Below are 13,325 nucleotides of genomic sequence, written 5' to 3' on the forward strand. Positions count from 1 at the left end.
CCCAAAGGCACCAAAAAAAGTGTCAAATCCTGCTTTCCCTGGAAACATCCCCCAGTTTTCTCTTCCAAACATAACAGAGGCTGATGAGGGGGATCTGCAGCAGCGTACCTCGTAAGTGCTCATTGACCTGGCACGTTATCAGCCACCTCCCGGGGCTGCCGGGAGTCATCTCAGCCGTGATGAACGTGGCAGGGAAGAGACCGATGACATCCGCTCTCTGGTCTCTGCTAGTGAACGTGTGGCCGTAGAAATAAGCAGCGTGGATATCTATCTCGCTTCCCATGCCAAACAAGTGCCAGGACATGGAAGTGTCAGCACACATCTCCAAGCCAGGGAGATTGCCGTATATATAACCGTTAATAGCTAAAAACAAAAGTATGAGACTTTATGAGAGGTGAAAGAAAAGCGCCTCTGGTCCCATTCCTAAGGATGATCCTTTCCTGGCCCAGCAAAGGAACTGCCTGAATGCTCACACTGAATAAAGCCCTTACAGGTTTCTTGATGCAGAGTAGCATTTTGAGCATATGAATTACTGCTCTGGATGATCAAATGCCCCAAATTCTCTGTCTATGTCTGTGAAAAACATCCTAGATAATATCGAGATGTTGCAAAGGCCAAGTCATCACCAAAAAGGCCTGATAATAAAGTTAACTTGTTCTGCAGCTATTTAGTATGGCTGAAATCTATTTCCTCTTGTCCTAAGTCATAAATACACCATTATATGCCAGGCTCAAGCAATTTAGGTATGAAAATTATATCAGCCAAATCAGTGAAATCGGCTTTGTCTTCCTCAGCTTCCACATCTGATAATTATCAGGATGCTTGTAGAATGAGACTCATATTTTGCAAAATATTTTATTTCCTAGGCTCCCTGGAACAAAGAAAATATACAGAAATATCTAGAATTAACTTCTTACATCAAACGTCCAAATAACACAAAGTGCCATTGCCAATATATCTCTGAAAGGCCGGAGTGGTTGTACCAGCCAGCCCACCATCCACAGACTTTTTGAGAATTCTTTCAATACACACATCTCAAATTGCTCTGCAGCTTCCTTTTCTCTTTTCACAGCTGGACAAAAAAACCCCAACAGCTTAAATCCATTGCATAAGATAAAATGCTAAACAAAAGTCAGGGCTGGGCATGAAAGCCAAATCTCCTTTCTGCAAGTGTCATGCTGTTTTTAGGGAGAGGTTTTTATCAACACAATACTTCAGCATTCTAACCCATTCCTTGCTGATACAGATAAAGGAGAGACATCACAGGAGACAGAAAGTCCTACTGAACTGAAAGGAGCCTGGTCACTCCTGAAGATCACCATTTACTCAAAAGTCCTTCTCACCATGCATTCGGTTGCTGGTCTGGAAACCTTCATCCTCTTTGTCAACTGTGTCTGGTTCTAAGCAGAAGATGTTTATATTCTCATCGAGGTACCAGCTGAAGTTTTCATCTACAATGCTAAACATCAGGGCAAAAGCATTAGCAGCACCAGTCCCTTCTATTGTGGTCTCATCTGCAGTTCCTAAATTGCAAACGAAAAGGAAAGTGATAAAAAAAGCCTGGGACTGGATTGAATTTAAAAATTACAGTAAGTCCTTGGCACACTTGAGGAAATAGAGTTCTTTGCCCACAGTCTGCAGGGCAGGATGAATTTCACCTAATTTTGTTCTTCTAAAGGCATTTTGACCCCTCTCCAACAGATTTTGAACAGATGAGTGCCTCCAGAAGACTAAAGCTAAGCTAAGTCAAGCTGTTATTTCAGTACCATTTTGGTCTGACATGAGCACAAGCACCTGCCAATATTGGTTGTCCCATTTCCCCACTCTTTGGCCCATTGCCCAACCCCATCCCTTAGTGTTAGTTAGCATCTGTGTTCCTGCACAGTGAACAGGTAATGAGCTGGATTTATCCAGAAATCACTGTCTAGTGTTTTTAAGGAATTAAGGAGTGATGAGTGGTAGCCTGCATTTCTGCTGCACTGAAGTGAACGCTGAACCATAGCCCCAGAGTGGCCCTCTAAATGTGACTCACTCTACATAGACTGACAAGGAATCCATGAGAGTTATCTAGGGCTAGATACTTAAATTTGAAAAGGCTGAAGGCAGGATGAACAATTTATTCCAGCCAAGTTCAATATCTTTATCCCACTATCTATTTGGGGAGCTTAGACTGCAGGACTGGTGATACTGAGTGGTCTGTTATTATTCACTGGCAGATGTAGACTTCATTCCAAACAGTCTGTCTCTGATCCCATGAAAACCTTCGATTCCTCTGCCTTCTACCGAGGAAGCTCAGAGCCTTGCTCTCAGTCCTGTGCCCACCACCAGCGGCTGGAGGACTGGAGCAGTAACATCATGTAGATATCCACCTTCATGAATTCAAGGCCAAACATGCAGATAATCTGGCCTTTCAGGCTAGGATTATTTGGAATATGCTGTCTTCCAGCTTCATGTGTTGTCTTGTAGTTATCAGCTCACGGCCACATGTTCAGTTCTGTGGATTTCAAAGGCTCTCAAGGAGCATGTAATCTGAGACATTTCAATTGTGCAAATTAAGCTGGAAACCAGGCCTGTCTTTTCCACATTAAAGTCTTTCTCTTCTTCCTATATAGAACCTACTTCACTTAGAAGCAGTGTATTTGAAATCAGGGCTGATTTTGTACTCTGGGAGTTGCTGACAAGAGGTCCAGAGTTACATGTGCCCATGGGGAGAGGCGGCAATGATTCAGCTGATAAAGAGGAGAGGGCTGGTTCATGATGGCTCCAGCACAACATTAGCAAGCTATAAAATACACAGGACAGGCTGTTCAGGGCACATCCCCATACAGCTGTGAGATATAACTTGTAAACAAAAATAAATACATACGCTCAATGCAGAAAAAATTACAAAATTTGGCTTTCAAATATTTAAATGCTAAATTCACCCACCCAGCTCTAATTTGATTTCCTGAGCAATAGGTCCTCTGTTCATCCTGAAACCTCCCCAGTTTGGGAACACTTATTTTTGGTCTTGGCCACGACGGGATGGTCACGGAGCATGCTGCAGTCCCTCCACCAGCCGAGGCAAATCTAGAGGGGAGCAGGAAGGGGGTTGTCCCAGAGCTACAATACCTACCCTGGGATGCTCCTGGAATGGCCCATCTATTCCTTGCCCCTTTTTATGGGCTATGTAGGGATAGACTCTAGACCATCATGTTTAAACCTGTAAGCAAAAATGACTGTTAAGATGCCAAGCTTGGCAGAGGGGCTTGCTCTATCAGTGTTTCTAGCTCAGTACCTTTTTTACACACCAGCAGAGGCCCAATTAAACCAGATGCAATATCTCTTGGTGTGTCAATGTGAGAATGGTAAATCCAAGTCAAGCAGTTTGAGTCTGCCAAAGTTGGGGAATAATCTTTCCTTACTGGCCATGTGTATGTGTAATTTCCACCGGGAACAACAAAGTCGTCCTCTTTGCTTTTACCACCAGTTCCATCAGGATAAAGTGCTCCTAATATATGGAAAGGAAAAAGGAAGAATTTAGCCATCCCTTAGTTGTTTTTGTTAAATGAATGTGTTAATTTATTCTGTTCTACCTTATATTTACAAAATAATAACAGTAATCACAAATGCAGAATCTCTGAGAAATTATAAAAAAACTAAGAATTTCTGTCAATTTGACCACAAATATAATGGGAGTTAAAATACATTTTTTTATCGGTAGATAAAGCTTTAAAAATGCATTAACAGGCTCTATTTTTTTCCTAGTCTCTTCACTCTTATCAGTCATCTGGAATGTTGTCATCTAATAGTGTGTATTTTATCACAGAAAACTGATGAGAAGAGTGACTGTAGGCACATCCACACAATCCTCTAACAAAAATACACATGTATAGGTCTGAGATTCTGAAAATTAGATCATGTCTGTTATGAGCCAAAAGAGAGGAAAGCATTTAGTTGCAAGAACTCCATCTATTCAAATAGAATAGAGGTAGAAGGAAGAAGGGAAGATGTTTTGATGTCTTATGAATCAGAAAAATAATTCAAGTAAAAAGACCCATCTAACCTGTTTCAGTACTGGATTTATCCCAGGTGTTGAAAGTTTGAAGCAAAAAATTTTGAGATGAGGCTGTTCCTGGTTTTAGTCATCAGCTGCAATTACTGATGAGTTTATTGAGGGGGTGATCTAAAGTTCTCTGATGTCAATAACAAGAAATACTTGGACAGACTTGTAGCCATGATACCAGTTTCTCCAGGGAAAAAGAGAGGAAAAGGCAAGCCAGATTTTACCTTCAGAGTCCTTGTCATAGAAGACCCCATGCGGGTGCACAGAGTATGGGCGGGAAGCAAAGTTTTTCAGATGGATGACAAAGACATCCTCTTCTTCTGCCTTCAGGACTGGGCCAAGGAACCCCAGCCATGCTGCTTTGGGGATCTCCTGGGAGTAAGTGTCATCTGTGAACTGCCTAAAAATGGCCTTTTTGTACACACGTCCTATCCGGTTGGCTCCTCTTGTTGCATACACACTTGCAAACCTAGTGTTGGGAAGGGGAAATTTGAGAGACAGTAAACCTGTCTTAAGAACTGGTCAAGTAACTGGTGCTTGCAGTGCAGATAAATAGTTCCCTATTTATCTTTTATTTGTTTTTATTTTATTTTGTTAGGGACACAAACTGGTGGAATTAAAGCTCAGGAGTACATCAGGAAAGGCCTAGCAGAGCCCAAGCCCCTTTCTGTACAGTAACCACCATCCCACTTGCAGGTCCAGTCTTTAGCACAGGTTCTCCAAGCCTTCATTGAGGACCAGTCACTCAAGCCTCAAGCTGCTCAATTTTCTTGCTCTTTTGAAGGTTTGGAATCTAACCTCTGAAAGCATGACTGTTCAGAAAGAAAATAAAACTAAATTAAGATTTTTCAAAAGCCAGTAAGAGAGATTCTAATCAACCAGCTCGACTCCCTGGAAGAGCAGCATTAGATGTGTTTTGCATGAAATGTATAACTTTCACATTCCAGAGTCTATGTTTATAGCAACTTCAAGTGATGAAGAACCCACCATATGGTCAGTGGTTAACATATTATAACTTTTAAATACCTGCTCCCTTCAAAGTCTAAATTGCATTTGCAGTCTAATATCATCCAGTTCCACTCCAATCACTGGCTCTCTCTCAGATCAAAGGAGCCACATACCATCAGAAACTTCTTTTCTATGCAAACACTTGCGTAAGTTTTAATTAATTGACTAAATTGCCTCCTACCCTTCTCGACAAACCAAGCACACTGACATTCTTCATGCCACAAATCTTTCCCAAAGGTCTCTTTTGAAAGCAAATATTTCTCTATCTCAGTTGCAGTCTGAACACAAGAACTCACACAATAGGCAGGTAATATTTCAGCTAGGGCTGAGATGCTCCCAGTCAATATTTCTTACATAACTGGGAATCAGTTTTGCACTTTTTACTATAACATCATACTGATGATCCATGTTCATCCTATCTGTGATGATATATAATCCATTTTTTAATTCTCTTCATGTTACAGCTGGTAAATATAATATACAATCTTCACCCCTAATTAAACACTCGATGAAGACAGAAATTAAACACAGCTACACGGCAAGCAGGGGATTCTATGACCAATTTCACCATAATTGACCATGAGCTTTTTCAACCCCTGAAGATTGTTTGACTTTCATGCTTCCTAAAAAACTCATTAAAAAGTTGAACTAAATTTTCCTGAAGTATCACTGGCAGAAATAAAGCAATTTCATATTTATTGTGAGGTTTTTGAGTGGTCAGTTCACTTGCTTAACAGATTTTGTTTAGATTCTTTTGTGAAGTGCAAGCAAGTGGTGGATGTCACATAAGTTGAAAGGTATGATTTGCTTTAAGATTTTCACTGCAACATCCACTTCTCCCTCTACCCAAACCTTTCTATGATTCTGTGATTTCTGTGACACCATAACACAGCATCCCCCACCTGTGGTCATTACACCTCCACAATCACTGCCTAAAACAGACCCCTGAAGTGATCCAGTTATAAAAGCCTCCAAAAAGTACACTTTTTCATTTGAAATGTGGGCTTTGTGAGAAGCCACAAGTTTTGGCAGCAATTAAACCATTGCCAATGACATTGCTGGGGCAGAAACAGTGGGAGAGGATGGTGGGGAAAGGGACAGAAGCTTCTCATTCTGCTTCTTCACAGAATAATGCATGCTGGATAAATACGCCCCAAAAGCAGGGTTAAGGAATGAGTCGTCATGAAATCTGAATTTTAAGTGAATTAGCAGTTCTGTAGTCTGTGCACATAGCAAGACCTGGCAATTCACATTCACCAAGGAGAAGATACCTCCTATTGCCTGGGGGAAGAGGTGCTACCAGAGTGTTTAGCACAGAGTAGGAGGTGGTGTCAGTAGGAGTGCAGTGTAAATGCACATGCTTCCTTACCTCATGGCAATGTATTCACATGGCTATGCCCTAACTGGAACTATGAATTGATTCTTTAAAATGGTTTATAAGAAATCTTCTCTAGAAAAATATCAAATCAATTTTTTCAGAAAGTCCCTATTTTCAGGAGATATTTTTCATCAGGTTTTTTCCAATTTCACCAGCCACCAAATATTTTGGTGCAGTGGTACTCTGCTTTTGCCATGATGACAGTGTCTTTATGGCCAGACAACATTGCACACTCTCTCATAACACCCCTGGGATACGCTGTCTCTTCTGAAGGAGAATTGTACCACAGAAAAATGCACTTCTTAGTCAGGCTTTGTCAAATGCTTCACATGAGCCTAGGTCCTTTAAGTGCATAGATTGTGACCCCAAAATCCAGTTAGTTATTGAAGTTCAAGAAATTACCATGAGAAAACCCTCTAGGCTTAGGCACTGAGAAAGTCTCAGTGCCTAAAGTTGTGCCATAATATCTGGATCAGTGCTTGCCTACTTAAAGCCATCTAGAAGTCAGAAAAATAAGTCTTTTAGTGGCAGCTTTCTAAAAGGAGGACTATTCAAATGGGTGCAATGGGTATCAGCTGCAGCCAGTCACAGTGTAGGTGATGCTCTGTGTGTACAGAGATGCATTTTCAGCACATCCTTTCAGTTGCCCTCAGTACCTGAAAACAGAGCACTCTGGTTTTTGTGAGTCCCATTCTAGGTGCCCAGGCTGCCCTATTTCACCCAGGAGGATTTTGGGGGCCCACCTCAGCCTTCCCAAGTAGGTGGTAGCTCTGTGCGTCTTTACAAGTGTTGCTGTGCTTCACATTACAGTGCTTAAAGTCTTTTTGCAGAAGGAATATCCACACTGGACCTAATGCCAAAATGTTTCCTCTCTGTCATTCCTCTCTTGTCACAAGAAAACAAAGCTTCTCCCCGCCTCCTCATGCTCTCCTGCTCACTTCAAACTGTTCATCTTCCTGGAGGCTTTGTGATGCTGCTGTCTGAACCTCTTCCATCTTTCTGATCTTTCCCAGATGTAAGAGCTGCTCCTCTAAATTTTAACTATTTCCCTCCAACTCAGTTGTCAGCCTGCACTTCATGTGCATAAAGTCATGATGCTCAGACAGACTTTCTTCCAACAGTAAAAGGGAATTCACCATCCTCTGGGGCAGTACCCATGCAAATTTCCTAAATTCCTTCCTTCATCTCCTGCAGTCAGGCCAGTCTTGAGGTTACATATAGAGATAAGCAGGTTTGCAAATTGGCATAAAAAGCCTTGTTTCAACTAAGAAAGCCATGCAAATCCTGCCTTCTTTTCTGTGTCTGATTTAATTTTGGTGCTTGACCCCTCTCAGCACTCCAAGAAAAGCTGGAAATGTGCCTGAGTGGAACAGGGAATTATTAACAGGGAATTAACTCTAGTTCTTTAAAATAAGTGTAAGCATAATTATAGACATCCAGTTCCCTGCAATGACAACCAATACAAGTCTTCCACAGAGAGAAAGAATAAAACAAAGACTGTCATGTAGATACTTCAAGTCAAGACTAGACATGCAGACAATCTGTCATTTTCAGGTAGATCCATGTGTGAAGTGTAATTTCTACACCCATTTCTTCTATCACACAGAAGTGTTTTGCCGTATTTTTTATGCTGTTTATGTCGCCTGTAATCTCAGAGCTACAACCCAACATGGTTATGTTTTCCAAGAGGTGCTTACATGAGCACTGTGTTACAGTGAGCTGTAAGAAATGGGAAGACACCTTGTGCATGGCCAAGCAAACAGCTCTTCAGTAGCCTGGAGACAGATCCTCGCAGATACAATTTCAAAGCCTCCTGAGTTTGTTTCCTGCTGTAATCACCACTGAGTGCCAAAAAATAGCACTTAGAATAAGTACTAGATGTGGAGGCCCAAATCTTCTCTTGTGGTTAACATTCCCTATAGCAATTGTACACTCCTGGGTGCAAACGTACGCAAATGCAAAATTTCTTTTTATTGTCATTGTTTCCATTAAAGTCCCATAGACTTTACACTCATAACCATTTAAACAACCATCTTTATGGGTTTATTCCCTAAAATCTGTAGATGGTGAAACCTTCCTTACTCTCCACCCTCTTTACATACTCTGTGTTTGGGTTTATAACCATTTTATTTCCTCAAAGTACCTGATTTTTCCTGTGGCTGAAGTAAGCCAGGACAGTGCCAGGACATGGCTCCAGACTGCCACAATTATTTTAACCCCTGGGTCAGGTAACCTGTTCAAGGTAACCCTCCAAGAAACCATGACTCCCATGCCCAGCACAGTGTCTGTGCTTGAGGGATGGCGTGGGAAGGGGGACCAGTGGTGCCAACTCACCTTTCTAGATGGCCACAAAGCGTCAAACAACAAAGTTGAGTGTCCTCAAAAGACAGAGACACAGAGCCCTCAAAGGATGTTTTTGGGCTTTTTCTGACCCACATGAGCCACAGAGGTCAATAAAATCCATAAAATCTTAGATGAGGCTCTGAGATGTCACCTGTGTGGTATGATGGCTTCCCTCCTACAATAAACTTGCCCCTGAAGTCTGTAACAAAGCTCCTCTCAGGCTTCATTAGGGCCAGGATTTCACCTCAAATACCTTTTTGATGTTGACCCTTCCCAAAATGATCATGTCTGCTGTTGCAATTGGGTTATTTGGCCTCATAATGACTCAGCCATTAGTGTAGCACCTGTGACGACAGTTTCACGTCATTTCTCTGGGTGGGATCTCCTCACAGGCAAATTGCACAAACCATGTTTGATGCTGTGGTAACAAGAAACACCCGTTAGTGTTGGTGGGTGCAAGACTTGGCCCAGATAAATGTAGGATTGGTGGCCTCAAGAGAAGGGATGTGCTGCTACATCAGGCAAAACTTACAAACATCTACCACCAGCAGAGCAAGATTTAAGCATCCATCATATAAAAAAGTATCAAGTTAATTTCAAGGGATTATCAACTAAGGGCTGAGCTACAGTGTGGAAAGAATTGATGTCAAACCACAATACCTAAGTATATTTTCCTCTTGAAAGACCATTTTCCATGTGACCATTAAAGAAAGCAGAAAACACCCAAGCTCACCCTCCTGCAGCAGCAATACCCATGCCCTAACTCACAAAATCTCACCGGGATCTGCAGCACATCCAGCAGCACTGGCACAGGTGCACTACTTCAGGTGCACTGACCTTGCACCCTGTGTGTCTAGTCCAGCATCATTTAACAATGTCAGCTCTTCCACCAGTTATGTCAGGTAGGAAGGGATGCTGACCACCTTCACAGCTCACCTATGCTCAGTGGCCATAATCTGGACCTGTGATTTCCAAAGCCCTGTGTGCTCCAGAAAATGTAAGCTTAATTTCTGAAGGGAAAACAGAGAGTGAAACATCTTGGTTTTATTCACAACACTCCAAATTACGAGAATTAGTAGAACAGCTTGAGGCCTCAAGCTTTCACAAGACAAAGGGCAGAGGTGAACAGCCTCATTAGTCTTTTTACTTTAAAAGTACTGATGTCCAGCAAGATACTTATTCTGTACAAGCAGCAGGATGTCTCTGGAGCACTGCAGTAAGACAAGGCATAATAAAAATTATCATCCAAGCAGAATAGTCCTGCTAAGACAGGGCTCATTTGGGCTAATCAGCTCTGATGAGAGGCAGTCTTTTCTGCTCACACCCAGGCAGGTTCTGATGCAGCACTAGGATTCCTGACTCCAGAGGCAGCTCACTCAGCACCAGCACAGTGGGAACTGAGCAGCATAGTCATGTCTGGTGCCAGAATCAGCTCACCTGGTTTCCAGCTCCATGCTTCAGCTACCAAAGCCTCCTTTAGCCTCTTTACTACTAAAAACTAAAGGTTGAGGAAGATATTATTATTTTGGCAAGAAACATTGAAAAACATCTCTTAAATCTATCTGATCTAGATAATGTAACACTTTCCATTGCACACTTGCTAATTCAGGATTTTCTTTAAGTATGAAGAATAAGTGGTTTTGATTATATCTCTGTTGGCTAGTTGCAATCAAAGGGAACATTCCTTTTTGTGTATGCTCAAATTCCTTTAAAGATAATCAGCTTGTCTGCAACCTCTTTATCTTCACTTGGCTTTCAATAAAGCTGGGGTAGTGCCCCATCAGATGGGTGCTGTGAGGATGCTTCACAAAGTGAGAAGTGCTTGGCTCAGCCAGCCTGAGCGTTGCTGCTTGCAGAACAGAGCTGGCTCAAAAGGCATTCCTGTCCCTACATGGAAACTGATCCTTAAACTTTGCTTATGGAACTACTTTTTTATTATATCCTTAGGAACCAATTAATTAGCTGAAAAGTAGCCCATTATTATACTGCTTTAAATTTACATTAGAGATTATCCTAAAGAGCTGAATAGTCAAAATAGTTATTTCTGGTTCACTGTTTAACCCACGTGCTTATGCACTATTATTCCAGAATATAGCACTTTATCCTGGCTCAACTCAATATGGTTTAGAAATTGAGTAAAATAACAAAAATCACTTAATTATTCTGCATGTAGGGTGTTCATGGCAAACATCTCCCCAGCTTTGAATGTGTAGTCTAGATTAAAATCCTCTGTGGGAAAACCTTTTGTAATTAGCATTCTGTAATTACTACAATGCCGTGATGACTGAAGACATAAAGTATCTTTCATCCCTGTGTTGCCATTTAGTAAAAAAAAAAAATGCATTTATGTCACAGACTTAAATGTGCTGCTTGATGTTCAAGGAGCACAAAGTGCAGACAGCATCAAAAGTACAGTTTACAGAACAGATTCCAATCTCTCTGTGGTATCTCTCTATTGAGTATCTCTCCCTTGAAGTGGATTTATAAGTAGCTGCTCTTCAGTTAAAGCAGAATTACTCTGTATTGAGAGATCTTCTAGTTTAGTGAGTGCAGAAAGTTATCCTCTGCTATAAAGACTAGGACAGTGAGAAATTCATGTATTTGATAAAAATTAAGAACAATTTTGCCAGCAAAGCTTGTTTTCATGGGCTGGGAACAAACTATTACCCTTAATTTTACCTGTAAAGATAATAACTATTGACTTGGATGCCATTCAGGACCTCTAGGTATTAAAAGCTTAAGCATAAATTTGTGTTGAAAAATAAAACTCTTTCTCATCTCCAGAGTGTGACAAAACAGATTCTTTAATGAAATTCATCTGAGAGTGATTCTGAAATTACTGACCACTAGAGACATGTTCAGACTTGCTTGGGATTTCCTGAGAAGTCAGAAAGTATATTTCCATTTCTAGTTTCTGGGATGCAGCGTCTAGCTCCCAGTCAGCCTCCAGACCTGGTACAGAGACCAGAACCTGCTCCCTTACAGCTCCCACTCCAACCCCAAGTCTAGACACTGAGGAAGGATCCCCAAAATACCTCTAGTGTGTCAAAAATATCAGTGAAAGGTTAAAAATATTCCCACACCATTTGAGCCCCATGGTGTAAGAAGCAATGGTTTTAAACAAAAAGAGAGTCAATTCAGATGTAAGAAAAAAGTTTTTAACAATGAAGGTGGTAAAACACCAGCACACATTGCCCAGAGATGTGGTAAATGCCCCACGCCTGGAAGCATTCAAATTCAGCTTGGACGTGCCTCTGAGCAACCTGACCTAGTGGAAGATGAACATGGCAGGGGAGGAGAACGAGAGGCTTTTAAAGGTCCCTTCCAACCCAAATCATTCTTTAGACAGGCACCAGGGATCAGAGCCATCTCCATCCAACATCCAGGCCAGCTCTCCTGCTGTGGGAGGAACACACAGCCCCAGCCGTGGGGACATGAGAACAGACACCTGTTTTCACTGGCCAAGGCACGATTCATCACGGTGCTCACCTATGCTCCCCAGTTTCAGAGATCACCAGGAATTCTGACTATTCACTGCTGTGTATCTAAGTACTTATTGCCAGAACACATTTCCAGAATGGAAGTCCTCACAGTTGTATAGATTGCATGGATATAGGGACTTGTATCTCATTCGTAGCTACTATACACGTCTGAATTTCATAGTAACTTACTATCTTCCCTGAATTTTATCAGGGAAAATACTTAAAATGACATAATATGCCAGTAAACAGGGTTTTGTGTTTTACTGCAAAGAGTGTGCTTGGTTATAGCAAAGTTGCAGTTTGCTTTTTGATGCCAAGTCCCAGGGATACCTGCATCTCCATGAAATAGAGGTTGGGGATTTTGAGCCCATACCCATATCAGTTCATCCTCCTCAAATACACATTATCCCTTTGCTTAATCAACCACAATGGAAGAGAAATCAATCAAAGTCTACTCTTGCCTTGAAACTGAATTCCCACCTAGGACAACATCATCAGAACAAAAGCAAGGAATGTCTTAAGACATTTGCAGCAAAACGACCACGTTAACCAATTTTGTTTTGGAGTTGTTGGTACATCTCCAGCTTACCAAAGCCCCCAGTCACTTACTTGTCCTCTAAGAGGCTTTGCCCTGTGATCAGATTTTTCCCAGATGGTGCATAGTCCCAGTTCTCTTCCACGATCCCAAGGTAGTAAGTTCTGGTCTTTGCTTCCACCAGTGCCCACAGCCACAGGAATCCCAGGGCGCGGAGGCAGCCGCCGCACTGCGTGGGAGGCATTTGTGGCGCTGACTGCGAGGTTGGCACGGGCAGGCAGCAGCAGGGTGCACCACAAGGAGCTCACCCCTCCCTCCCTCCCAGCTCTCAACAAGTTATAAATAAGGAAGGGACAGAGCAAAGCTCCTCCTTTCCAGCAGGTTAGGACTGGGATAGGTAGAGAGCCAAGCTATGCAGAGCAGGGAGAAGGTTGCTGTCATGGCAGAACCTTTGCCAATCCTTTGGTTAGTGAGTAAATTACTCACTTACCTGTCCAGGCTAGAGCCAGTTGGTGGTTTTTAGAAGTTTGGACG

The 13,325-nt window shown here is 42.0% G+C and overlaps 1 protein-coding gene across 1 annotated transcript in view; it reads right to left on the reverse strand.

The window, feature by feature from the left end:
* The window catches only part of HEPHL1 (hephaestin like 1), a 34,146-nt gene extending 21,111 nt beyond the window's left edge, over nucleotides 1–13,035 (reverse strand). The window contains exons 1-5 of the mRNA XM_015629101.3: nucleotides 12,866–13,035; nucleotides 4,270–4,514; nucleotides 3,278–3,490; nucleotides 1,344–1,523; nucleotides 109–363 (exon numbers count right to left, since the gene is read on the reverse strand). Of these exons, the coding sequence (XP_015484587.2) occupies nucleotides 109–363; nucleotides 1,344–1,523; nucleotides 3,278–3,490; nucleotides 4,270–4,514; nucleotides 12,866–13,035 (1,063 nt within the window). The remainder of the gene's footprint in view (nucleotides 1–108; nucleotides 364–1,343; nucleotides 1,524–3,277; nucleotides 3,491–4,269; nucleotides 4,515–12,865) is intronic.
* Nucleotides 13,036–13,325: the final 290 nt, after the last annotated feature.

The sequence above is a fragment of the Parus major genome, chromosome 1 (genome assembly GCF_001522545.3).
Source record: "Parus major isolate Abel chromosome 1, Parus_major1.1, whole genome shotgun sequence".
Lineage (NCBI taxonomy): Eukaryota > Metazoa > Chordata > Aves > Passeriformes > Paridae > Parus > Parus major.